This window comes from Mesocricetus auratus, unplaced genomic scaffold (assembly GCF_017639785.1).
Source record: "Mesocricetus auratus isolate SY011 unplaced genomic scaffold, BCM_Maur_2.0 Super-Scaffold_100676, whole genome shotgun sequence".
NCBI lineage: Eukaryota > Metazoa > Chordata > Mammalia > Rodentia > Cricetidae > Mesocricetus > Mesocricetus auratus.
In genome coordinates, this window is record NW_024429266.1 from 63458436 (window position 1) to 63485235 (window position 26800).

The window sequence follows — 26800 nt, forward strand, 5'->3', positions numbered from 1 at the left end:
GTTGAATTAATACAGAAATTATATTCTAACAGATTCACAATCCAGTCAAGCTTCTAAAAGAGTGAAGGCCCAGTAAATCCCCATAAAAGTCAAGACACACTATACAAATCCTGTGAGCCTACAGTGGCTCAAAAGAAGCTAAATTTCCATTCACTCTCAAGCATGGAACCCTAAAGCCTGACTCACTTTTTTCGGTCCCAATGTTTGTGCTCTCGAGCTTCTCACTTGGAAGATCATGAAACTTCACGGGAACATACAGGGGTTCACTCTGGAACAGTGCAAACAGAAACAAACATAAGCAGCAAAACCCAAAGCTCATCTATTGGGCAGAGTTTAAGTGCAAGGCGTAGACACAGGAACCACCACAATTGACTGCTCCCCAGGACATCCATCTAGTGAGCCCCACTTTCCCCACAGACTGGGAAAGCATGCTCATCCAGTTCACACAGGCACAAGAACACAAAGAAACAGTTTAAAGTACAACTGTCAGCCATGAGATGGCTCAACCGGCCAGCGTGTAAGCCTGACAGTCTGGGTTCAATCCCAGAAATCCACAGTGGAAGGAAAGAGCCAGTTCCCCAGTGCTGTCTTCTAACTTCCCCATGCATACACACATGCCTCCCCACTCCCTCACCTATAGTAACAATAACTAAAATAAAATGTCACGTGTAGAAATGTCACACAGTGTCTTTGGCACATTCTGGGAACCGATACCTCAAAATCATACAACCGATCCTCTCTCTGCCAACAGAAAATGTCCATTCTTTGGAAAGCATGCCATGCTGGAGGAAGTACATACACGAACTCCCTGCTACCTGGGCAGCTGAGGTGGAATGACGGCGTGAGCCCACTAGTGTGGAGCCCGCCCAACAGTGTGAACTCTTGTCTCTCCCCACAAATAAAACAACAAAAATACCTCCAAGCACTTGCTAAACAGACCCTGCCCTAAGTCCTGTAAATAAGGGTGAGTAAACAAAGTTTCTTCCCCCTAATCATGCAGTCCAGTGGGGAAGGCAGATAAGGGACAGATTCCAATCCAGAGTAGAACTGCATTTGTTGGATTTGCTTTACTATACGTAAGATTCAACAACAACAAAAGTCTTGGGGTAGGGGGTATGGCTTCAGGTGTGAAGGCCATCAATCTCAGTTGCTATTTCTCAGGAGCTGTCCACCTGGTTTTTGACACTGTCTCACTGGGACCCAGTGCTCACCTGTAGGCTGGCTGGCCAATGAGCCCCAGCATTATCCTGGGCTCTGCCCCCTCATTACTGGGACTGCAAATTCCTGGCACCATACCTTTTAAGCTTTTTAGGTGTTGAAGCGTGATCTCAAGTGCTCATGCTTGTGTGGCAAGGACTGTACCAACTGAGCTACCACCTGAACCCCAAGCCAACAATTCTTGAAAATATTTAAATGATTAAAAGATGGGGGGAAATGCTACCACTGACTAGTTCTTACTATTCATAAGGTCCCAATATAAAATGGTTAAAACATATTTCTCACTAGTTCTCAAAATGTCTTAGAGGAGCTGTCCTCAAAGCACAGATACAAAAACAGAGAAGCAGGAGACAAAATATGGCTCCAAGACCCAAATGCCACAGCATTTTTACAACTGTACTTATTCAAAGCATAATTCTTCCAATTAAACTTTTGTTTTTGAAAATAAGATTTCAAAAATTTTCATTGGTTTTTCTTTTAACTCCTGACATAGAACAACAACAGCATAACACATTCAGGAAACAAAATATATTCAACAAACTAAGTCAATGAGGTCAATTCTTGAAAACATTTAAATGATCAAAAGATGGGGGGAAATGCTACCGTGATTAGTTCTCACTTATGATGCCTAAGGTTTGAATAAAACTGACATGGTCTTTTTGCCACATATAATTTTTTATTATAGCATTTGGCCCTACACCAGTCTGACTTATCAGTCCAAGAGATAAAAACAAAAACTTATAGAAGATTAGCCAGCACCTTGTACACTGAGCAAAGCAAATGACATTACATCACCTTGATGCTTAAGATAGCAGAGAACAAACTTTTTCTACAAGTTTAATAAAGTCTTCACAGTATCTGCTAACACATCTGACACACAATGTAGTTTAAAAATCAGAAGAACAAACAACAACACCAGGGCAGTATTTTAAAAACTTGTATGAGAAGGGCCAGTGAGATGGTTCAGCAAGTAAAGGCGCTTGCCATACAAGCCTGATGACCTAAGTTCAATCCCAGAACTCAGATGATGAGAAGGTAAACGATTCCCAAAGTTGTCCTCTGACCTCCACATGCACACTGTGGCACACACAGGCACATACAAATACATGCAAAGTAACTAAAGAAATGTTAAAAACAATGTAGAATAAGTGCACGAACAATTTGCTTATTCTCAATGTCAAGCACCAATACTTGTTTCCAAATGGAAATAATAATGAGCACTAAGTTGAAAGTTGACTAGAGACACAGGCCTGGCCTGTGCTTTATTATTTTCCTTCCGTAACTAGCTTCCCCCTCCCTCTCTCCTCAGAGGCAGCTGGCCTGCTAACCCCTAGACCCCCAGTCTCCCTAAGGGAAGGAACTACAAAGCAATTCTCTCCAAGGATGCACAATGCTGAGCCACATCTCTCATTTAACTGGTGTCATCACAGATGTCTGGCTCTTCCTGCTATTGCTGAACAAGAAAGGCAGTACTTACCAAAGAACTACTCATACTCGTATCTGTTGTGCAAGCAGCAAAGTAACCTTCAGCATCTGCAAACTAAATACAGAGAACAGGACATCAAATTCACAGAAACTCATGACACCATTATGTAAAGAGAAGCTTTTTCTTTGTGAGAAACCTTCCCGCCTGCCTGGTTCTAGATCCGCAAGGACTACTCAGATAGCTCAAAGGAACACAAACAAAAATCCAGAACAAATTTATGCATCTAACTATTGTTCTCAATAACAGTAGCCAATGCCAAGGGTGCAGCCATGGAGAGTAGATATTATCATCTTGTCTTTCCTAATGAAGATATTAAGGCTGGCGGTTTCGTCAAAGTAGAAGATCTTGGATTTAAACCACAATGAGTCATCTAAGGTAAAGCTTGAGCCCTTTTCCTTACACTATTATAATATTTCAGTCATGCAGAGAAAGACAGGTGAGTTAGTGAAAGAAGACAGCAACCGTTTGGTATTATCACGAGACTAGACTGACCTGATGAAGTCTCTGACAGAACTCAGGGACTGGCCCACACTGTGGGAGCCACTTAATACCGTGAAAGCATAATTCCACTTCATAATCCATGTGACTCAACCAAAAAAGTACTATTTAAACCTACACAAACTAACAGAAACAAACAGAAATCTGATCATGGTTACTAGAGACTAGGGAAGAGGAGATCAGGAATGCTTATTTTCTTTTTCATGTTCTAATAAATCTTTACTTAAATAACATTTGAGAGGTTGGAAGGACTAGATATTCTAGTTTGTTGGGCACAAAGTTTCTGCTTGAACAATAAAAATTCCTAGAGATTGACAGTGCACAGCAAAGCAAATGCACTTAGTGTTACTGAACTGCACATAAAAAAATGGTCCAAAGGATAAATTTGGTATTATATACATTTTGCAATAATAAAAAGGGAAGGAAATGGCTAAAATTTGATGTTACATATATTTACTACAGTAGTGAAGAAAGGGAAATAATTTTTTAAAGAATGAATAGAAATGACAGTTTTATATGCTCTTCCTTCTTAATGTAAGATATCAAAAAATAAGGTATCTATTACACAGATGATAAATTGCTACATAAACTACCATATTTATTGATGAATGAGACCCTTATAAAACATCAATGAAATATTCTTTGATTAACCAAATCCCTGACATGCATCCTGAAATAAAGAATTTTCATTTAGTGTACAAAACTAAATTATTTCATTTCTACAATTAACTTTACAGCTAATTTACGTGACACTCATCCAATCTGTAAATGACCAAGACAATAGACATTGTCCTTATGCCTTCCTTTCTTCATCCTTCCCACAGAACAATCATTAATAACTCAAAGATGTCATATGAAAAGGGACAGGAAGTGACATACACGTTTGATTCCTCACAAGATATTCTGCTGCCAAGTTGGAGGAATACTTTTAAATTTTTAGACAGAGGCTAAAGAGATGAGTCATTGGTTAAAACTGCTTGCTCCAGAATCACAAGGATGGGAGTTCAGATCCAAGAACCCATTAAAAAGCCAGGCTTCACATAAATGCTTGTTAACTCTAGCTCTGTGGGCTTGGACGCCCTCTGTTGGCCTCTGTGTATGCATACCTGCACACATATGTGTGCATATTCTCTCTCTCATATGTACACATACACATACACACACAAATAACTAAAATAAGTCTTATTAAAAAAATAAAATTTTGGACACAAATAGTCTGGGTTGTTTGTTTGAGACAGGGATTCTCTGTGTAGCCCTAGCTGTCTGGAACTCATGCTATAGACCACACTGGCCTCAAGAGATATGTTTGTTTTTACTTCCAAGTGCTGAGATTAAAGGCCAGTGAAACCACAGCCTGACTTTTGTTTTTATAATTTACCATTACATGCTCAAATGGACAATTTAAAATTCTGACTTTAAGAGCCAGGCAGTGGTGGTGCACACCTTTAATCCTAGCACTCAGGAAGCAGAAGCAGGAAGATCTCTGTGAGTTTGAAGTCAGCCTGGTCTACAAAGTGAGTTCCAAGAAAGCCAGGGCTGTTACATAGAGAAACTCTGTCTCTGAAAACCAAAACAAAAAACAAAAAAACAAAACTGACTTTAAGAAAACAGATACACCACTAAACTTTGAAAAATAACACCTAAAAAACAAAATTAAAAACTTACAAAAGCAGCCGGCTTTCCTCGAAATCCTCTTGTACACTGTTGCCTCCAAGGTTTCCAAATAATGAAGCCCAAAAGGTACAGAACAAACATGGATGTTTTTGCAAAGGTGCTGAAAAACGGCTTGTTGTACTGGGTGAAGACATACTGTAGAGGAAAATGTAACAGTTTACACAAAACCTTAAGAGGTTTAAAACCTTTCTGCACATCTCCCTCTTGTCATCCCTTTAGAAGTCCATGTGGGTAGGAAAGACCAAAAACATAAAAACACTTTAAGTTCAACTTTGAATACTGTACAACTGTACATGTCTTGCATACACGAGGTATTATTGTCAAATGAAGCATTAACAACCATCAAAAGAAAAAAAAGGTTTTTTTAATACATCTACTGAAAACCTACTATGCAAAAGTATCTGTGTTAGGGACTAAAAAAAAATAAAGCAGTCGTCCCTGCTTCTGAGGAGACCCATATATAAAGATATTTGCCAAGTACCTGGAAGTAGCAAAAAGAGAAAGGACAGGTGTAGGGTATGGAAGTTTTCAAAGAGGCTATACCATTCTCTCTCTCTCTCTCTCTCTCTCTCTCTCTCTCTCTCTCTCTCTCTCTCTCTCTCTCTCTGTCTCTGTCCTCTCTCTCTTCCCTCTCCCTCCCCTCTCTCCCCCTCCCCTCTCCCCCTCCCCTCTCTCTCTCCCCTTCCCCCCTCTCTCCCTCTGTGGCAAGGGTGGGGAGTGGACACACATGTGCACATGCATATGAAAGCCAGAAGACTAATGCTATCTGTTGTGTGAGACATAGCCTCTCACTGGCCTAGAACTCACTAAGTAGACTAGAATGGCCACTGAGTCCCAGACATCTGCCTCTCTAGGCCTCTCCAGCACTGAGATTACAAGTATAAACCACCATGCCCACAAAACCACAGCTGGCTTTCAAAGATTATTCTTAAGAGGTGTGTGAATGGCTGAAGTAAAATCAGGCCATGCAGAAGAAATGTCATAAAGAAAATAAAGCTGACTAGCATATAACAAAAATATGGATGTTAATGCTATTAGGAAGCTACTTTTATGTGAAACTGTCTTTTAAATTGTGTGAAAATTCACCATATTTTTATTTTGTCTCCTAGGAAAGAACAACAGCAACAAAACCCAGTTACATGCACCTAGAAAGATGACAAGTCAGGAGAAATAGGGAACTTCAAGACCCAGATGGAGGCCTGGACTACTTCCCACTGAAGAAACCATAGCTCTCAGTGACAAAGGCCAAATCTGGGGTTGAGGACAGATATGTACAAGATGAGCCTGAATCACCTTGAGCCAGAAAGCAAATGAGATAAAGCTGAGGTCATATGGGAAGGATCCCAGAGCCAACCTGAAGGGGCTCCTCCTAATAAAGTTAGAGCAATGTAAGCTTACAGCACAGTAATTACAATGGCTAGAGATACACAGCAAACTTATAAAAAAAATGCAAAAACCCATGAAAGGGATTTGGTGGCAGTTAGCACTAGAAGATCCTAATAATTGTTCTCTAAAGTAAAAGGAGGTGAAATAGCAAGATTTATCCAATATTTTCTATGTGACCCATGTTTTGGGATATAGCAATTATCACTAAAAATTCTAGCTAAAAAGATACAGAAGAAATGATTTTTATTAGAATCATCATTTTGCAAATCCTAAGAAATAATCTCTCAGAGCAATCATCACACAGATATTCAACTATTATCTAAAGGTTGGCAAGAAATTTTTAAATTATTTTGTTTGTTTGCTTGTTTTGTTGGAGGGTGAGTGTGTGTGTATGTGTGTGAGTACAGTGGTCAGTCAACAGCTTGTAGGAGTTGGTTCTCTTATTTTCTTACAGGGGTCTCTGGGGTCAAACCCAGGCAGTAGGGCTTGATGGCAAGCACCTCTCTACCCACTGAACCATCTCATTGGTCAGGTAATGAATTTTATACTACTTAAACTGGCATCACCCAAAATAGCTGTGCAGATATCATAAACTTCCTGCCCTGATGTCAGAGAAAGTACCTAGTACTACTACTAAGATATTCTTGCCTAAAAACTGAACCTAAATCAAGACTTTATACCTAACTACATTATATACAAACTGAAGGAACAAGTTAGTTGACAGGATAAGGAAATAATCAGCAAGATCAAGGAGATGATATGTCTCACAGGACAAATGGCCTAGTTTCTCCAATACACAAAGGGTAAGAAGGGGAGTGGCATATACTTTGTTAAAGCAAAATGGATCCTTGTTTAGATCCCAGGTGGGCAGTGTGTGTGTGTGGGGGGGGGGACCTAGATACATCAAGAAAAATGAACTGGTCACCAGATGATTTTAATGAATTATAGTTAATTTTGTTAGATATTTTAATAGCAGTGATTATGTTTTTAAAGTAAAAACAATATGATTTTCAGTGTAAGATAAGTAGGAAAGAAATTATATGGCAAGAATTTGCATAAAGTATTCCAGGAAACATGTTACAAACATGGTAGATAAGATTACAAAGACTGATCACTATTAAATCGATGGCTCATGAGGATTCATTATACCACTTTAGTCTCCTTTTTTCATGTGTGTCTCTAATTTGTCTGTGGTATGCATATGTATATGGGTGCACATGTGTGTACAGGTGTGTGTTCAGATGTCTGAAGCTGATATTGGGTATCTTTCTCCATTCCTGTCTACTTTATTTATTGAGGCAAGCTCTCTTCCTGAACCTGTAGCTGGTCCCAGGGATCCTGGCCTCTATCTCCTGAGTTCTGGGATCACAGGAGGCCACCACACCTGCCTGGGTTTTACAAAGGTTCTAGGGATTCAAACTCTGGTCCTCCTGCTTATGGACAAACACTGTCTTAAAGTCTGATATGTTTACCTGGCTGAAGATTTAAACCAGTTGCAGATGCCCTAAGATGACAAAATTATTAACTTGTTTTTTACTAAAACATGTTATGTGCTTAAAACTGATTTCTAGCTTTACTGAGGTATAACTAACAAATGAAAACTATAGCTGTGCACAGTGGTACACACATATAGTCCCCAGCACTTAAGAGGAAATTAGCTAGGCTACACGGTGACCAGTCTGGGCTACATAAGGAGAACTTGTCAAAAGAAAATACTAAAAACTGAACAAATAAGACCTACCCTAAAACATATTTACCATGTACAATATAATGCTTCAATACATACAAAGATTGTGAAATAATTGTCAGTTGGAACCTTTTTAACCTTTAGATGTGAATTGCTACATTATAATTTAACATAGCTTCCTTGTCTAAATCCTTTTTTTTTTCTTCAGGGTGGAACAAGAGTAGGGGGTTGTCAAAGTCTTACTGTGGGCTGGAACTTATTATGTAGCCCATGCTGGCCTGAGAATTTACAGAGATCTACCTGCCTCTGCCTCCTGAGTGCTATGACTTAAAGGCATAATGCACCATGCCCAGCCTTGTTCTAAAGCTTATTACTTGATACACAAAACAATTTATTTAATGCTGCAAATTTTAAAGTTAAGTTTAGGACCCTGTCAATATTAAGATTTCTCTGAAGCAAAATTATGGGATGTCAATCTAAGAAAAGATTACATAAGAGGTTTGGAGTGAAATACAAAGGACCTATGGTGTTCCACCAGAGCCTAATCCCAGAAGGGCAAAAATTTATTTACTCACAAGATATAACCTCAACTACCTGCTTAGTTGTGATGTGGGATCCAGGATACCAATGGCTTGCCCTGACATCTACATGCCTTTTATAAACTTAAATTCCCTCTTGGATATTTTCTTATGACTGCAATATGTGAGTCCTATGTGATGAATTCTGAAACTAAAAGTTGTGATAGTGAGTAATAGTACCTGCTGCCAAGCCAGACACCATTAATTTAATCCCCTGGACCCACATAGTAGAAGGAGAGAACTGACTTCCACAAACTGTCCTTTGATTTTCACATGGGTGTCACAGCTCATGAATACACACATACTCCAAATAAATAAATATAAATATAAATATTATATACAAAAAATTGTTGTCTTCTTACAGAGATCACTAACCAAACAGAAGTAGGCAAATATAAAGTAAAACAGGCTTACAAACACAAAGTACCACAAAATTACCAAGGAGACAGACATCACTTAATACAACACTTAGCTCCAGCCAATCATACAATGAGAATTTCATAAAAATAGGTGAATCAGCAAACACATAAATGTGGACTCACCAATGTATGCATGAGAATAACAGTGGTTTGTACATGAAAAATTGAATGGATAATTCACGTTTACTTTACCAATAATACTCTTTTTCAAATTTATTCTCCTGTGGCAAGCATTTTACTAAGTTATACGCCCAGACCCAAAGTATTCCTACTTTCTACTAGATAGTGAAAGACTGTCCCTCAATGTTTGTTCACTAGAAAATAGTATTTATGAAAAAATAAGCTCAATTTTGATTTAAAAATAGACATCTTTACATAGTAAAAAAATATTCTGAGTAATGATCCCTACAAATGTAAGAAAACTGCAGGAAGGGCTGTCAGGATGGCTCTATGGTTCAAAGAGTTTACTTTTCCTTCTGAATTTAACTCCCAGCACCCATGTTAGATGGCTCACAATTGCCTGTAACTTTAGTTCCTGGGATCAGAAGCCCCCTTCTGGCATCTATGGACATGTACAGACACAAACATACACATATACAAAGCTTTTATAACTTTAGGAAACAACAAAGAGCATCATCTCAGTTTTCACTTGAAATGACACTAATATAGTATCAAAGAAAAACAAAGAATTCAACACTATTAAAATACCAATTTAGAAGCATGAGGCACTAGCAGAGGAATTCTACAGATTGACGAGTGTTGTCCTAATGCAATATCATCAGTGAAATGCTACTGATCAGTGTTAATACTATCACAATGCAACATCATTGGTAGAGAGATACATACCGAGGTGAGCTCTGAAGACGCTACCCAGATCACATCAACCAGCAGGAGAATCACTATCCCCAGGGCCATCCGCCTGCGCTGACTGAAGCCACTGTTCTGGGAGTTCACACGGTTCATGATAAATACACAAACCATCTGCAGTCTGTTCATTTGGAAAACAGAGATCTTATTAGAGTCTCCTCTAAAAGAACCACATAAAAATCAGAAACCCAGTACAAGGAAACATGAGACATTTGCTAGTGAGTGCTTACAATGAAGTGTAGAATTTACCTTGTTGCCAGGGCGTCTCTGAGAACCTCAAACGCAACGATCCCAAACCTGGCAGATCTCGGTCTAAAAGGAGGTGAAGAACTCAGGCCACCTGAAACAGCACCACAGAAACTATACTTAGAAAAATTTCAAGTGTAAGATCACATCTTTTTCACTGTCCACCTTCAAAGACGGTCAAACTGTGTTCAACATCAGCCACATTGGGAGATGTAGCTCAGTAACAGAACGCTAGCCGACCATGGATGAGGTCCTGGGTTCCATCCCAAGCCCTTCCCAAACTGGACAAAGTGGCACTCGGGAAGTAGGGGGACAGGAAAATCACAAGTCAGAATACATAGGGAGTTCAAGGCCAGCATGGGGGACATGAGACCTTATCACAAAATATCAAACACACAAACAAAACACAGGCTGGAGTTGTAGCTCAGCTGGTAGCAGAGTTGCCTAACATGCTAAAGCCCTGAGTTCATTCCCAGAACTACTTAAACCAGGTGTGGTGGAACTTGCCTGTAAGGCAAAAAGATAAGTTCAAGGTTACTCTGGCCACCTTCAAACTGTGAGTTTGAAGCCAGTCTCAGATACTTGAGACCTCTCCGCCCACTCCCCCCCTCCAAAAAAAAAAAGAAAGAAAGAAAACTATTACACTCAGAGGGGTCCTGGATACCAGGCAGTTTGTTTAAAAAAAAAAAAAAAGCAACATTCAACATATGGCACATTTAAGAGCGCCATAAACAGATCCTCGAAGTCTCATAAACAGAACTCCCTCGAATCTCCCTTCAGGACATTCGCCCCCAGGCAGTCTAGACACGCGTGCATGCATCAGAAAGTGTCCCTATCCCCCATCTCCAGTGGATTCGGCTCGCTGACAGGAAGTGATGTCCTCACGTGAGGGCGATGATCTTACTCGCTCACCACCCGCCTGGTCACTACACCCCCGGCTGCAGTCGCAGAGGACGACGGAAAACAGCTGGTACAGGGAAGCCTCCCCTTGACCAGGAAAAGGCATAAGGAAAACCAAGCGTGTCGACTCGTGAGGGGCGAGAGGACTCTGACCCGTCCACCATGACCGCAGACGCCCGCCCGCCGCCTACCTGGCCTTCCTGCCCCTCGATGGAGTCGTGGCGGCACCATGAGCGGCCCGACCCGGCCCGCCACCCAGCGCCGCCGCCTCACACCGCAAGCACAGACCCCGACATCGCGCCGCGCTGCAGACCCAACTCCAGAAGCCGCGCTGCCCCTCGGCACCGGGCGGCGGCTGTCACTCAGGCCAGCACTCGGCCGGGACGGAGGGGAGTGACCCAGGACAACCGACTCCGCTGCCAGTCACAGGCCTGGAGGCCCCGATTGCGGCCGAAGCCCAGGCCCCGCCCCGGGCCGGTCAGCCAGCCAGGCCACGCCCATTTCTGGCCAAACAAGCCCTGCCCACTGCTGCCCAACCGACAGGCCCCGTCCCCGGCCCGTCAGTCGGCCAGGCCCCACCCCGACCTGTAGACCCGCCCCCCCAACCAATCAGCTAGGCTGCGCCGGGAGAGGATCAACCGCCCCTGGACTGTGAACCTGCTCCAACACCCCGGCAGACAGACACCACCCCACCCCTCCTGGGCCCCATCCTGGAGACTCTGGGCCCCCAGCTTGTCCACCAATTAGGTGACGCCCTCCCCATCGCTCTGCGTGTCAACCGACTAAGCCCCGCCCACAGTGCTTCCATCCTGGCCCCACCCCCAGTGGACAATCCCTGCCCGAGGCCTGGGTGGTCAGCTCAGGGCCCCGCCCCCAGACTGCCCGACAGGCCCCGCCCCGCCCCAGTCAACTCCTGCGGCCCCGCCCCCCCTGCGCCAAGCCCGCTGGCGCTCGGGTTACGTCACGCTGGGCGCGACTTCAGACCGGCCTAGGGTTCTTCTCCTGATAGATGTTTCGCTGATGAGAACTCCAGCCGCGAGCAGGCTTCTGGCATGGAGACCTAACGGTGACGCGAAGGAAAAGAGCTGTGAGAAGAGCGGAGGGAAGCGGGCGGAGGTGTCTAAGGGAGAGTCCAGCCCTGGCAAAGCGTCCAGACATCCCTACAGCCCCACCCCGATTCTAAAGTTGGCTGCATTTCCTCCAAAGTTTAGGCTGCACACCGCCAGTAACCCTTTCTTTCTAAAAACGACAGGCCGAGTGGCTTGGCATGCTTTGGATTCCTGGATCGTTGTGTCAGTAAACTACACCTTCATTCCTGGAGTTAGAAGTTGTCCAGACCTGACCCTGACCCTCACTTTCCTCATCCAAAAAGGCTAGGATCTTGTCAGTGCCTCGTGTGTGTTTACACTAAATAAATTAGCTAATAGAAAGGGATCAGGTCAGCCTGGGACACATAGGAAGGCCTACGGATGCCAGTATGACTAAAGTATGGAGTTTTGTTTTTACTTGGAAGTGCGTTGAAGCTCCCGTAAGAAAAGTTGACCGACATCCTGATTTGTATTTAGAAAACACAGGACTTAAGGCTTCCATAACCAGAACTGCATTGTTAACATTTTTTTATCAAATGAGGCAAAGAAATAAAAATCTCTTGCTTATGTAGTCATAATGTGGTTCATCCCTTCTCCTTAAACCTTTTTGTCTACATAGTCTAGTGACTAAAAATAAGATGAGCACTTTGTGTTATCTGCTCAGATTCTAATAAATGGTTGACAGCAAACACTCCCAGGCATTGAGAAACTCGTTGCTGGAGGTGAAGAGGTAATTCAGTGGGTAAAAAGACCCTTGTTGTGCAAGCATGAGTTCAGATCCCTAGCACCTTGTAAACAGCTGGGCTTGGTCAAGTGCACGTTTGTAACCCAGCACTGCGGGAGACAGACAGGAGGATCACTGCTTGCTGGTTGCCAGACTCTTGGGGTTCAGTGGGAGATCCTTCCTCAGAAGAGTGAGATGGAGAATGACAGAGCAGGACACTCCTGTACACAAACCAACCCATACTTGCTTGGCCTTTTGGTTAAGATCAAGGATCAAGCATACTGTGTGTCTTTACCTGTGTAGTATCTGATCTGTCCTCTTTCCAAGAACAATATAGTAAATGGACTTTGAGAGCAAAGAGGTAGAGTGTGAGTTGGTTCCATCAACTCCACACCTGGAATGTGGGCCTTCTTGAAGTTGTTAAAAAGAAAGGGAAAAACTATAGTCATTACTACATTGGGTTGGTTATAGACATCAATCATATTACTCTAGCACTAGTTTTTCCCTCTCGTTAACATTCTTTAGGAGTCATAGTATGCTTAAAAAAATTTATGCTACATATCTGATATAATGGGGAGGGGCATGGTAAATCAATGTCTCAAGATCTGAAAGTCATGGCCAGGCATGATGGAACATGCCTTTAATCCCAGCACTTGTGATGCTGAGGCAGATCTCTGAGTTCGAGACCAGCCTGGTCTACATAGTGAGTTACAGGACAGCTGAAGCTACATAGAGAGAACCTGTCAAGGATGTGAGAATCAAGAAAAGTAGGTTCTAGACTTTTTTTTTGTTTGCTTGTTTTGTGAGATAACATCTCACTTGATAACCGTGGCTGGGCTGGAAGCCACTAGGGACCAGCCTGGCCTTGAAATCAGAGGTCTGCCTGCCTCTGCCTCCTGAATGCTGGCATCAGAAGCATACACTATCACACCCAGCACATGGGTTCTGAAAACCTGTTATAGAATCATGAAAAGTATCAACTCTGTGCCTCAGTTTCTCCATCTATGAATATTGCTATGAAGAGGCACAGGGACCATGGCAACTCTTATAAAGGAAAACATTTAACTGAGGCTTGCGTACAGTTTCAGAGGTTTAGTCCATCGTTGTCATGGTGAGAAGCATGGCAGCATGCAGGGAAACATGGTGCTGAAGAAAGAACAGAAGAAGAAACTGAGTCACTAGGCCTGGCTCGAACTTAGACTTCAAAGCCCACCCTGCTTGATATACTTTCTCCAACAAGGCCACACCTCCTAATAATGCCACTCCCTATGAGCCTAAGTGGGCCATTTTCTTTCAAACCACTGTGCCATGTATTCCCAGAGCACCTACTACATGTCAGTGGTTCAGTGTTTGCGTGGGAGATAAAATCGTTCTAGGTAGATTATTTTCATGTAATCTCAAAACTAATTTAACTCTTCCTGTAATATTTCTCCCTCATTGTCTGAAAGAAATTCCCCAAGATTGCTCCATAAAACCAGGCTGTCCTGGTTAGACTTTTATTGATTGATTGATTGATTGATTGATTGAACAATTTGACACAAGCCAGGATCTGGGAAGAGGAAGCTGGGAAAATGCCTCTATCAGATTGGCCCTTAGGTTATTTTCTTGATTAATGACTGACGTGGGAGAGCACACGTGGTTCTTGGTTTTTATAGGAAAGCAGGCTGAGGAAGCAATAGGGAGTAAGCCAGTAAGCAACACCCTGCATGGCCTCTGGATCAGCTCCTGCCTTCAGGTTCCTGCTCTGCTCGAGTTCCTATCTTACCCTCCCTATGTGATGGACTGTGAACTAGGCATGTAAACCAAATAAACCCTTTCCTCCCCAAGTTGCTTTTGGTCATGATCTATAACAGCAGTAGGAACCAAACCAGGACACAGGTCCTGCTATGGTTTTTTGCGCTGCATTACCGTCCTGACTGTGTTAGCTAGTTTTATGTCAATTTGACACAACCTCGATATTGAGCTGTATGCAAGACTGCAGAGCATTTTTTCTATTAGTGATTCATGTGGGATGACCCAGCCTATAGTGGGTGTTCATCCTTGAACTATTGGTCCTGATTGCTATAAGAAAGCAGTCTGGGCAAGCCATGACTATCAAGCCATTAAGCAGCACTCCTCCTTGACCCCTGTATCAGCTCCTGTATCCAGATACCTGACCTGTTTGAGTTCCTGTCTTGACTTCCTTTCATGATGAACTGTAATATGGGTCCTTTGATAGTGAACTGTGATAAGCATCATGGTGTTTGATCGCAGCAATAGTAATCCTAACTCAAGACACTGACCAACTCAGGCAATGCTTCCACCCTTGTCCCATTTATATATGCATATTCCTTACTTAGGTTAAATCCTCAGTCACTTCAAGACCTTTCTTGGAAAATAACTGTTGTCTGGTCTGGTAGCTTCAAGCCTTGTTTGTTTGTTTGTTTGTTTTTCTGCAAAGAGTTAGGGATCAAACTTAGAACTTGCATATAGTAGGCAAGGTCACTACTATTTCTAATGTCTGCTTGCTCTCAAACTCCTGGGCTCAAATGACCTTCCTTCTGTAGAATAACTGGAACCAGCACATACAATCATTCCTGTCCAGCTCCATCTCTTATGTGGGAGAGAAGTCTTAGAATCATATGTCATTGTCCTTCCCTTCCCCCTAAATCCCAATGGTATACTTTCCAATATTCCACAACAGCAAGGATTTGTGTTCTTTTCTCCACCATGTACAAAATAGCACCAATCATAGAGCTGGTAGTCAATATTTCTTAAATAAATTTGAGCATTCTACTGCCTCTTGATCATTTCAGTTAAAGATTTCCTTTCCTGTATTCATTCCTATCTGCGTGTAACTCTTTTTCTAGTTTCACAGGCTTGATCTTATTATTAGTTTTCTTTTTACTCTTGAAAGTTAATCCCTCTAAAAGGCCCTGTGAAATCAATTATAGTTGGTTAAGATCCATCAGGTATTGAGTGTCACACCTTTCAAAACATCCCCAGAAATGCAGTCTAGTGAATACATTCCCCTCAAAGTATTTGTGCCATAAAAAATAAAATTCATGTGTGCCCATCCTAGTCCCTCCCTGGATTCTCTAGTACATCCATTTCAAAGGTTAAAGTTTAAGTTTGAGGGAGGCCTAGGAAACTAAAATGATTCTGCTCTTAGATATTTAATCTCTAAGTTGCTAGTTGAATGCTACTTTTAAATCCATGAATGCCGAGTATGGAAATAAGCGAACATCTATATGCAAAGAAACAGAGATATTGACCATCCTTGTCCCGCGCTACCGTCTCGCCAGCAAGAACGACGCAGAACACTCGGATCCTTCTGCAGTAAAGCTTTAATGCATCTTGAGAGATAGATGATCAGCTTCTTAGAGGGAGACCCCCAAGCTAAGAAACCCAGCCCCTTATATAAGCCTAGGAGCTCCGAGTGAGATGTGTAGAGCCGGGATTGGTGGTTTGCACATCACCCCAGATGACGTCACGGGAGAGGCACAGTTTAAACGGTTAACTCCAACTGACAGCGACAGTTAACTCTAACTGACAGCGACAGTTAACTCCAACTGACAGCGACAGTTAACTCCAACTGACAGCGACAGTTAACTCCAACTGACAGTGGATGTCAGCGCCATCTTCTAACGGCAATAGCGATAGCGAGGGCGGCTCCTCACATCTCCCCCTATTCATTTATTTTTGAAGCAATAGGACACCCACAACTTTGGAGTGGAGATAGAGGTCAAATCCCCATGTGCAAATTCGGAACATGTACAAAGCTCCTCTCCAGGGTCTTATCCCCAGAGGAAGTCCTGACCAGTCCGATGTCTTTTTTCTGGGGGAAGGAGATCATGACATAGAACCTTCATGCAAGATGACTTATCTCCCAGGAGAAAGTCGTTATACCGCAGACCTCTCCTGTGCAGTGCTTAGCCTTGCAACTCCTTGGGCTGCTGAAGCCTACCCACTCTATCCCGTGCAATGAGACTAGCCTCGTGGGGTGCAAGAGCTGGGAGGCCAGCGACCTATTGCTTTAACATGGTTAACCAAATGTCAGGGGATGCTCCGTGTTCTAAGGCAGCAAGTGCTTGTGCCACCACCACTTTCTCCTTTTGTTTGGGCTCTGAGCGTACACACCATCCAAAGCATCAACACTATTCCACAGCAGAGAACTAGGCTAAATGATCCTACCCCCACCCATTCCTTAAAATAAGAAAATGCAGATGAAATCCAGGGGAGAGGTCTTCCATCAGAGAAAGATCCAGATGCGTCGAATTCACTTGCAGGATCGCCATTCTCAACTCACGGAGTGTCTGCTCAAACTCAAAAGTCCAATTCTGTAATAAATGTTGAGACAGAGCTTTTGACAGGTTAGCTGCTCTTGTAAAATTCTCATATTGTACTAAGTGACACAAAGGCCAGGCAACTTTGTTCACATCCCAATTTGGCCATCTGCCACAATATATCCAATTGTTCCTGAACCAAATTAATCTGTTGGTTTACCAACATCAGGCCTCCTTGTATCTGAGAATTGGCAGTGGCCTGTTTATCTAGGACCATGGTCACAGTGGCCTATAGTTCATTAATGGTTTGAGTTGTCTGCACAGTGGCAGAAAGTGCAAGGGCCGAGGCGGTAACCGAAGCAGTAACCGCGGCGGTGGCTATCAGGCCCACAATAATAGCAGAGATCCCAAAAATCTCGCTTTTCCCTAAACAAACTCAAATTACTTGGCGCCTCAACAGGAGCTGGAATAAATCGAGGCATGCGCATTACCAAAGCAAAAGGGTGCTTAATAGCATCCCAGCATAATGCATAAAAACAATTCTAAGCAGAACAATTTATTTCTTTCTGATTCTTACCTAAGGTATCATTACTCACAACCCAAATAAAGGGCAGCTGAATAATTAGTTCTCTTAAAAGGGGTATACTTAACATTGGAGGAGGACCAATCAGATGATCCAGAGCTCTGTCCCTCACTCAGACTGTTGCCTAATGCCCCTTTCCAATCAAAAGTAATCTGTCCCTTCTCACTATCATAGGAGAAAGATCAGTACAGCTTCCATTAATTCAAAAGGATTAGCATTAGATCTTTCTGGATCCATATGAATAAAATTATCCTTTAATGAAGAAATCACAGTAAAGCACAAGCTTCCTACTAATGACAAGGTTCTCTCATCCTGAAAACTCTGTATCTGAGGATCTAAAGGCAAAAAGGCAAGCCCCAACTCTCTATTATTTGTGAAAAATCTAGGGAACACCTGGGCATTCTGCATCACTGGCATCGGTAGGGGAAGGTAGACATGATGGCCCACCGTAACTCTCCCATCATACTAGGAACCATCATCCCGAGTAGGAGAGTCTTCATCACCCACTTGGCCTCCATCCTTCTTATTCTGGAGTTGTGAAGGAGCTCTTCGAGTGAGTCTTTCAGGGATCCACAGGGGGTTTTCTTCCTCCTGTGGAAAAACACACACAGCTCCCCTGGATCTTATAAGAATAGGATCCGGGCCTTTCCAGAGATCAGTCAAGACATCTTTCCATTTTACCATTTCTTTTGGCCTATCAGGCTCTAAACTGTGGCGATCAGCCGCAGTGTGGCCTTGGGCATCACAGTTCAAGAAATTAAGGGTAAAAAGTGCCATGGATACAGCAACTCTTGGTACCGAGGGTAGAACATCCTCAATACTCCCCTTTTGTTTAATCAGATATGATTTGAGTGTACGATGGGCACGTTCCACAATGCCCTGTCCTTGAGGGTTATAAGGTAGGCCAGTTAGATGGGTAACATCCATTTGCCGACAAAACTGTCGGAATTTTTGAGAGGTATATGCTGGTCCATTGTCTGTTTTTAAAATTCTGGGTTTTCCCCAAGCACTCCAGGCCTCAAGGCAATGTTGAATCACATATGAGGCCTTTTCCCCTGTTAGGGGTGTGGCAAACATTACGCCAGAACAGGTGTCAACAGAAACATGAACATATTGAAGCCTTCCAAAAGAGGGAATATGAGTAACATCCATCTGCCACATCTGCAATGGTCTAATGCCACGTGGGTTTATTCCCATGTGGGGAGTAGGTAAGAATTCGCAGCAATTCTGGCATTGAGTAACAATTTCCCTAGCCTCTTTCCTGGATAGAGCAAAACGACGGCGCAAGGTCTCAGCCGTCACATGAAAGCGCTTATGGAATTCTTTTGCTGCTTGTGCATGGGTAGACAAGGCAGCGGCCACCAGCTTTGTAGCCTTGTCCGCTAAGTCATTCCCTAAGGACATGGGACCTGGGAGTCCAGAATGTGCTCGGACATGGGTAATGAAAACAGGAAATCTCCTATTTAACAAGGCAGCTTGTATCTTCTGAAAGATGTTAGCAACTCTGCTGGAGGATCTTATTATTCCAGCTATCTCAAGGAGATTAACTGCATTAACCACATAAGAGGAATCTGATACAATATTGAGGGGTCCTGGAAAAGCCTCAAGAACCTCCAGTACTATCAGACATTCTACAACTTGAGGTGAAGTTTCATTATATTGTTTAGATATAACCCTATCCTTGACCACATAAGCTCCCATACCAGTTTTTGATCCATCAGTGTACACCACAGTCCCATCTGGGAGTGGGTCTTTAGCTGTCACTTGTGGAAACACTATAGCCTGGTTTAGGGCAAACTGTAAAATTGGATGCTTTGGAAAATGATTATCAATTTGTCCTGAAAAGGAAGTAACTAAAACTGCCCAATCACTAGATGTGGCTGCCAAGGTCTGAACTTGTGCAGCAGTATAAGGCACAATCAAGGAATCAGGATCCCTGCCAAAATGTGTAACAGCTGCTTTTATTCCGCGAAGCGCGAGCTGTGCAACAGCATCAGGGTACCAGTCAATAATCTTAGCAGGGGAAGCATTTGGATGAATCCAAAGTAATGGTCCATGTTGCCACAGGACTGCAGTTGGCAATTGAGCTGTCTTAAAAACACACAGATTAAAAGGTAGTGACTCCTCAATTCGTTGTAATTGTGCTTCCTGTAAGGCCTCTTCCACCATCTGTAAGGCTCGGTGGGCGGCAGGGGTAAATTTTCTGGGTGAGGAGATATGAGGCTCACCCTCCAGGAGATCGAAGAGGGGTTTTAGATCAGCAGATGGAATTTTTAAAAAGGGCCTCAACCAATTTATATCTCCCAGAAGTTTCTGAAAATCATTTAATGTTTGTAAGTGGTCTTTGCGAATTTCTATTTTCTGAGGAACTATATTTTTGGGAGTAATCTTTGAGCCCAAAAAGAGGCCTGTATCTGCAATTTGAACCTTTTCTGAGGCAATCTCTAATCCCCACTGTTTTAATTCAGCCACCAGCATGGGAAAAGCCTTTTGTAAAACATCTAACTCTTTGTGACAAATAAGAATATCGTCCATATAATGGATAACGATTAAAGATGTAAATTGCTTCCTAATTGGCTCCAAAGCCTCCTGCACATATAGCTGACATATTGTTGGGCTATTGGCCATGCCTTGCGGCAGTACCTTCCACTGAAATCTCTTGTCTGGTTCCATATGATTAAGAGAAGGGATAGTGAAGGCAAACCTTGGTCTATCCCGTGGGTAAAGTGGAATAGAGAAGAAACAATCCTTAATATCTATAATAATAAGCTTCCAATCTTGAGGAAGTGCAGAAAGCAAAGGAAGGCCTCTTTGAACAGGGCCAAAAAGATGCATCTGATTGTTAATGGCCCGCAGGTCGTGGAGTAATCTCCACTTCCCAGATTTCTTCTTAATAACAAAAATTGGTGTATTCCATGGGGAGGTAGAAGGCTCTAGATGCCCCAGCCGTTCCTGTTCTTGCACTAATCTTGTGACAGCCTCTAATTTTTCAGAGGATAGAGGCCATTGAGAGACCCATAACGGCTCCTCTGTTTTCCATGGTATGGGTCGTGAAGCCTCAACGGCCCCTAAATAAAACCCAGTCCTTTTCTACCCCGATTTCCGTGTTGTGTAATGGGTTTTATTCTGCCTTGTTCTTGCCTACCCAAGCCTCTACCATTTGTATACCCCATCTTTGCCATAATGGCTGATGCCTGGGGGAGTATTCATTAGTTAGGGTCATGCCCATGGCTTGTAACACATCTCGTCCCCATAAATTTACAGGGAGTGGCAACACATAGGGGGTAAAACATCCCTGTTTGCCTTCAGCATCCCGCCAGGTTAAGGCTGAGGCACTGATGGCAGGAGAGGACTGGTATCCAAGACCTTGTAGAGAATGAGATGAAACAACAGTGGGCCAAGACTTCGGCCACCAATGGAGTGAAATAATGCTTTTGTCTGCTCCCGAATCCATTATCCCTTCAAATTCTTTTCCATTAATTAACAATTTTATTGTAGGTCTCTCATTTAGGGGTATAGCCAGATAGGCTGAATCACTTCCAGAAGATCCCATAGCCCTTTTTTGTAAAGTGTAGGTTTCTCCATCCCCGAGGGAGGGCAGCAACACCAGTTGTGCAATTCTATCTCCCTGCTTTATAGAAAATACACCCCGAGGGCTAGAACAGAGAACTTGAATCTCCTCTTTATGATATGGGTCAACAATCCCAGGATATATAATGAGTCCCTGTAAAGTTAAGGAGCCACGGCCCAGAATAAGCCCAATGGTGGCAGGGGGCAAAGGTCCAGGGAATGGACTGGGACCGGTTGAACATTCATTTGGGGCATGAGTAAGAAGTCGGAGGCGGCACGCAAGTCCATTCCGGAGGTTCCTCGGAAACCTCTACTTCCTCTTGATTGCTTTTCTGAAATTGGTTCCCATATTTCTGAGGGCCCTGGGACCATGGGCCCCGTGACCCGTTTTTTGATTGGGGTACCTTGGATTCTTCAATAGGGGGCAGAAGCCTCCCTTTTACATCCCGGACTGACCTGCATTCGCTAGCCCTATGATAACCTTTACCACAACGATAGCAAAGCTTCGATTCTCTTGTTCTTTCAGGGGCTTGACAATCTTTCTTAAGGTGCCCCATTCTCCCACAATTAAAACAAGCTTTTCGATTAGATAAATCTCTATACCTGTGCGTTTGTAAAATGGCGGCAGCTAGTCCTGCATTGGTTAGGGGTCCCCCAGCTCCCTGCACACTCTGAGCCAATCTTGTAAACCTTTGCTTTTGCGAGGGCGATAGCCGCTCGACATTCCTGGGTTGCTTGTTCATAGACAAGTTGCTCAATCAGGGGCATAGCTTGTTCTGAATCACCAAAGATGCGACTGGCGGCCTCTGTCATTCTGGCCACAAAGTCTGAAAATGGCTCTTGGGGTCCTTGGACAATCTTTGTAAGGTGTCCACTGGACTCTCCCCTTTTTGTGAGGGCCTTCCATGCTTTAATAGCGGCGGCCGACACCTGACCATAGACGCCCCAGATGTAGTTGGTTTGATTAAGGGCATGTTGACCCTGACCTGTCAGCATTTCAAATGTCCACTGCCTCTGATTCTCATCTTCAGCCGTGGCATTAACTCTAGCTTGTGCCTGGGCTGCATCATACCAGAGAGCCTTCCATTCCATGTATTGTCCCATGTTGGGAAGCACTGCTTTCACTGTCGTTTGCCAGTCAGTGGGAGTCATGGCAAAATTAGCAAGCCTTTCCACCTGTAATGTGGTAAAGTTAGCATTGACCCCATAATTACGAACGGATTCGGCCAATTCTTTAATTTGATTGTAATCTACGGGGGTATGTACTCTTCCGCCTTCCACATTCTCGAATACTGGAAAAGCCATTTGTATTTTTCTCCGTTCCTCTAAAGGTAAAAAGGAGTCAGTACCAGTATTCAGCCGAAGCTCATATGGCGGAGGCGCTGAGGAGCGTGAGCCCGCCGGATTTATAGGCGGTGGCCTCACATTCATTTTTGTTTTCAGTGGCCGGTGTCTATCAGGGTGATATCTTTTTCCTCATACCGTGCCACCTCCTCCTCTAGACCACCTTCTTCGCTAGAATCCAGAGTGTCAGAATCAGAATTATCTAGCTCCAAGGCTTCTAGCTCTACTGCAGGGTATAGACTAGATTCTGGCTTTTTCTTTTTCTTAGATTTGTTAAGGGGTGAATGATAACTCCCTTCTTTCTCTCCCCCTTTCTTAACTTCCTGGGGAGGGCCTTTTTTCTTAGACATGTCTTTTCTTTTGCGAGCTCCCATTCTCTCACTCCGTTCAGTTTCTGACATGCTATCCTGAACTTCCTCTAAGGTTCCCTGACTTTCTATTATAGCAGGGTGACAGGCCTCATCCTCCAAGCAGTTTTTAACTAGCTTCCAAATGGCTTTGGTACCTAAGCAGAGATCTCCTTCTGCATGCTTCCTGTCTAGTTCTTTACCTAGCTTGTTCCATGAGGCCACAGTGAGGGACCCGGAACAAGCATACCATGGTGCCACTCTATCTACCTCCTTCACAAAATTTTGAAGTGTTCGTGGTGCAATTTTAAGATCTCTTTGTTTTAGCACAGTCTGTAAGGCTGTAACCACTGACTGTGACGACCCCATCGCGCTGACAGCTTATCTAAAAAACGCGCTCAACTCCGTTACCAGACTGACAGCACCAGACTGACAGCACCAGACTGACAGCACCAGACTGACAGCGCCAGATGGACAGCGCCAGATGGACAGCGCCAGACGGACAGCGCCAGACGGACAGCGCCAGACGGACAGCGCCAGATGGACAGCGCCGTTCTGTCAGCACCAGCCACGATGAAGGAGAAGGACAAACAGGACTAGCACCAAAGCCTCCACTGACCCGTCCCACGGTGATGACAAACTAAGGCCAAAGTCGAGAAAAGGGTTGTTCAGGATAAAGCATACCTCTCTGAACCTACGTCCCTGCAGTTCTGAATCCGCCCCGTCTTCCGAGGGGTCTCCCGCGGCGCCGGCGATGTTGAAGAGTTCCCGGGTTTCGGCACCAGATGTCCCGCGCTACCGTCTCGCCAGCAAGAACGACGCAGAACACTCGGATCCTTCTGCAGTAAAGCTTTAATGCATCTTGAGAGATAGATGATCAGCTTCTTAGAGGGAGACCCCAAGCTAAGAAACCCAGCCCCTTATATAAGCCTAGGAGCTCCGAGTGAGATGTGTAGAGCCGGGATTGGTGGTTTGCACATCACCCCAGATGACGTCACGGGAGAGGCACAGTTTAAACGGTTAACTCCAACTGACAGCGACAGTTAACTCTAACTGACAGCGACAGTTAACTCCAACTGACAGCGACAGTTAACTCCAACTGACAGCGACAGTTAACTCCAACTGACAGTGGATGTCAGCGCCATCTTCTAACGGCAATAGCGATAGCGAGGGCGGCTCCTCACACATCCTTATAACTATAGGTTACATGCCATGGATTTAACTAGCCACAGGTAGAAAATGGCCAGAAAAATTGTGCATGTATTGAACATGTGAAGACTTCTCTTCTTGTCATTATTCCCTAAGCAGTGTGATATAAAAGCTGTTTATATTGCTAGAAAGATAGGTTAGTGAGCAAAAATACTTGGCATGCACAAGCACGAGGACCCAAGTTCTATCCCCCAGAACCCACATTTTAAAAGGAAAAGGCTAAGGGTGGTAGTACACTTGTAATCCTAGTGCTGGGGAGACAGAGACAGGTAGATTCTGTGGTTCTCTGGTCCTCAAAATAACCCATTTGGCATGTTCCAGGCCAGTAAAAAAAAAACTGTCAAAAACTACGGGAGTTGGAGAGATGTCTCAGTGGAAATCATTGCTTTCACAGAGGACTTGTGTTCAATTCCCAGCAGCCACATGGCAGCTTGCAACTGTCTATTGTTGTGATGTTTTCTTTGTGTTCTGACAAATAAAGCTTGCTCGGAGATCAGAGGGCAGAGTTATTCACTATATACCATAGAGGTCTAGAGGTCTGTACAGAGAGGAGACAGGAAGTGACAACATAGGGCAAAGACAGGAAGTGATAAGTCAGGGCATAAACATGATCTCAGGACATTTTCAGTCTGAGGATTTGGAGAGGTAAGAAGCGAATGTGGCTATTCCTTTGATTCTCTGATCTTTCAGCATTTGCCTTGATATCTGACTCTGGGTTTTTATTGACAAGACCAATTAGGATTGTGCTTCATGTAGCTCCAGTTTCTGGGGATCAAACAACCCTCTTCTGGCTTCCGCAGGTACCAGGCATGCACTTGGTACATATACATTCATTCAGGCAGAAAATCCATACACATAAAATAAAATAGGATTGCACCTGGGGAATGAGACTCAAAGTTGTCCTCCAACCTCCATGTAGACACATGCACGCATGCACACCTATGTGCACAAGTACTTGTACATTCATGACCTGAACACACAAAACTCCACAGCATTTACTTTGTATTAGGTACTATAGATAACAGAGAAATTATTTAAAGAAGGTGAAGGGGAATATATATGAACTTTATGCAAATAATACATATGTGTGGGACTTGAGTTCCCTCAGAGTTTGGTGTATGAATGGAACCAGACCCCTAGGAATACCAAAGGGTCCACTTGTGTTTAGACTTGCTCCAGCCAGTCAGACAGCCAGTATTACTTGTATTTGGCAGTGACTGAAAGCATGCAAGGCAGTGGGAAAGCTTTGATGGGAGTGGAAAAAGATACAGGTACGGTCTCTAAACCTGGGAAGCTGTTAGATACAAGTTGCACACCAGTTAATTAAAAGTAAGCCTATAAAAAGGTTTGCTAGGGGTGTGTAATTCACTTTCTCTGGTCTAGTCTAAGTGGACATGAAACATCTAGGGAAGCTGGCAATTAATTTGTCAGGTCCTGGCTACCTGACATTGATTTGTTGCAGATATTGTTACTTTATGTTCCTGTTGGTACAGAGGTGGTGAGTCAGAGTCTTGTTTCTATATGGGCCCCAGCTAGGGTCTGTCAGCACATTCAACCTCTCTCATGTGTTGACTGTGTGACATCATACTTTCTGCAGTACCTACCAGCATGCTGGGCACATGGCTGGCTAGAGAAGTACCAGTTTCTTTGATTTGCTTCTGAGAAATGATTAAGTGGGTTAAGATCCCCCAATCTTTTGAATCCATGTGTATTGTTTACACAATAATTCTTTTAAAACATGAAGTATAAAGCATTTTATGGGTAAATAACATACTGTGACAAACTCCATAAATTTGGGGGGTTCTTAGACCCCTAAAGTATTAAGTGTAATTGTATGCAATAAAACCCTAAATTCTGTGAAGTTTATGGGCAAGTTGGAGGAACAAGCCTGTGGGTTTTTAAAAATATATCTGTATCATTGTACTTTGCTCTATTCACCAGTCCTTACCCTTTCTTGTACCCCCTCCCCACTGGTCTTCTTCCTGCCCCCACATAATCTCCCTCTTGCTTTCACAACTTGTATCTAAATATTTTATTCTACCTTCCACAATAAAAGGAAACTTGTTACACTTGTCTTTGTGAGTCTGACTCCCTTCACTTAAAATGAAAATCCCCTTGTTCACCTGCTTCCCTAAAAATGACATTTCATCATTTATGGCTGGATAAAATGCCACTGTAAGTATATATGTGAGCTGGGTGGTGGCACCTGCCTTTAATCCCAGCACTCAGGAGACAGAGGCAGGTGGATCTCTGAGTTCAAGACCAGCCTGGTATACAAAAGCTAGTTCCAGGACAGCCTCCAAAGCCACAGAGAAACCCTGTCTCAAAAAACAAAAAAAGGTGTGTGTGTGGGTGTGGGTGTGTGTGTATAAAGTGTACATACACACACACAGTGTACATGTACATAGAATAGGTATTTCTTAGTAGTGCAAGATATGCTCCCATATATGAACTTCGGTTGTGTGTGTTTCTGGGGATTGAACCCAGGGCCTTAAGCTTTTCTGGCCAAGTGCTCTACCATTGTTGTATAGAAATTTCCTCCCAGCTGAAATATTCCCTGCAAAAGTGGGAGAGAGGTTCATGATACTCGGACAGTGAATACACCTCTCCTGTCTGGGAAAGATGAAACTTACAGGATTCAGGAATGCCCCTTCTTAAAGTGAGAGAAGTAGTGAACAATTGCTGGAGGAGGAGACTGAGCGGCTGTGCGC

At 43.5% G+C, this 26800-nt stretch overlaps 1 protein-coding gene across 2 annotated transcripts in view; it reads right to left on the bottom strand.

Annotated features, from left to right (window-relative positions):
• Positions 1 to 11431, bottom strand: part of Slc35f5 (solute carrier family 35 member F5) — a 34443-nt gene extending 23012 nt beyond the window's left edge. Inside the window, exons 1-6 of one of the 2 annotated variants that reach the window (XR_005873925.1) lie at positions 11151 to 11431; positions 10063 to 10153; positions 9793 to 9934; positions 4868 to 5011; positions 2696 to 2758; positions 187 to 268 (exon numbers count right to left, since the gene is read on the bottom strand). Coding sequence is in view for 1 of the 2 variants with exons in the window: in XM_005079883.3 (XP_005079940.1) it covers positions 187 to 268; positions 2696 to 2758; positions 4868 to 5011; positions 9793 to 9934; positions 10063 to 10153; positions 11151 to 11190 (562 nt within the window). In the remaining variant the exon portion in view is untranslated. The remainder of the gene's footprint in view (positions 1 to 186; positions 269 to 2695; positions 2759 to 4867; positions 5012 to 9792; positions 9935 to 10062; positions 10154 to 11150) is intronic. The other variant, XM_005079883.3, reaches the window with a different exon arrangement.
• Positions 11432 to 26800: the final 15369 nt, after the last annotated feature.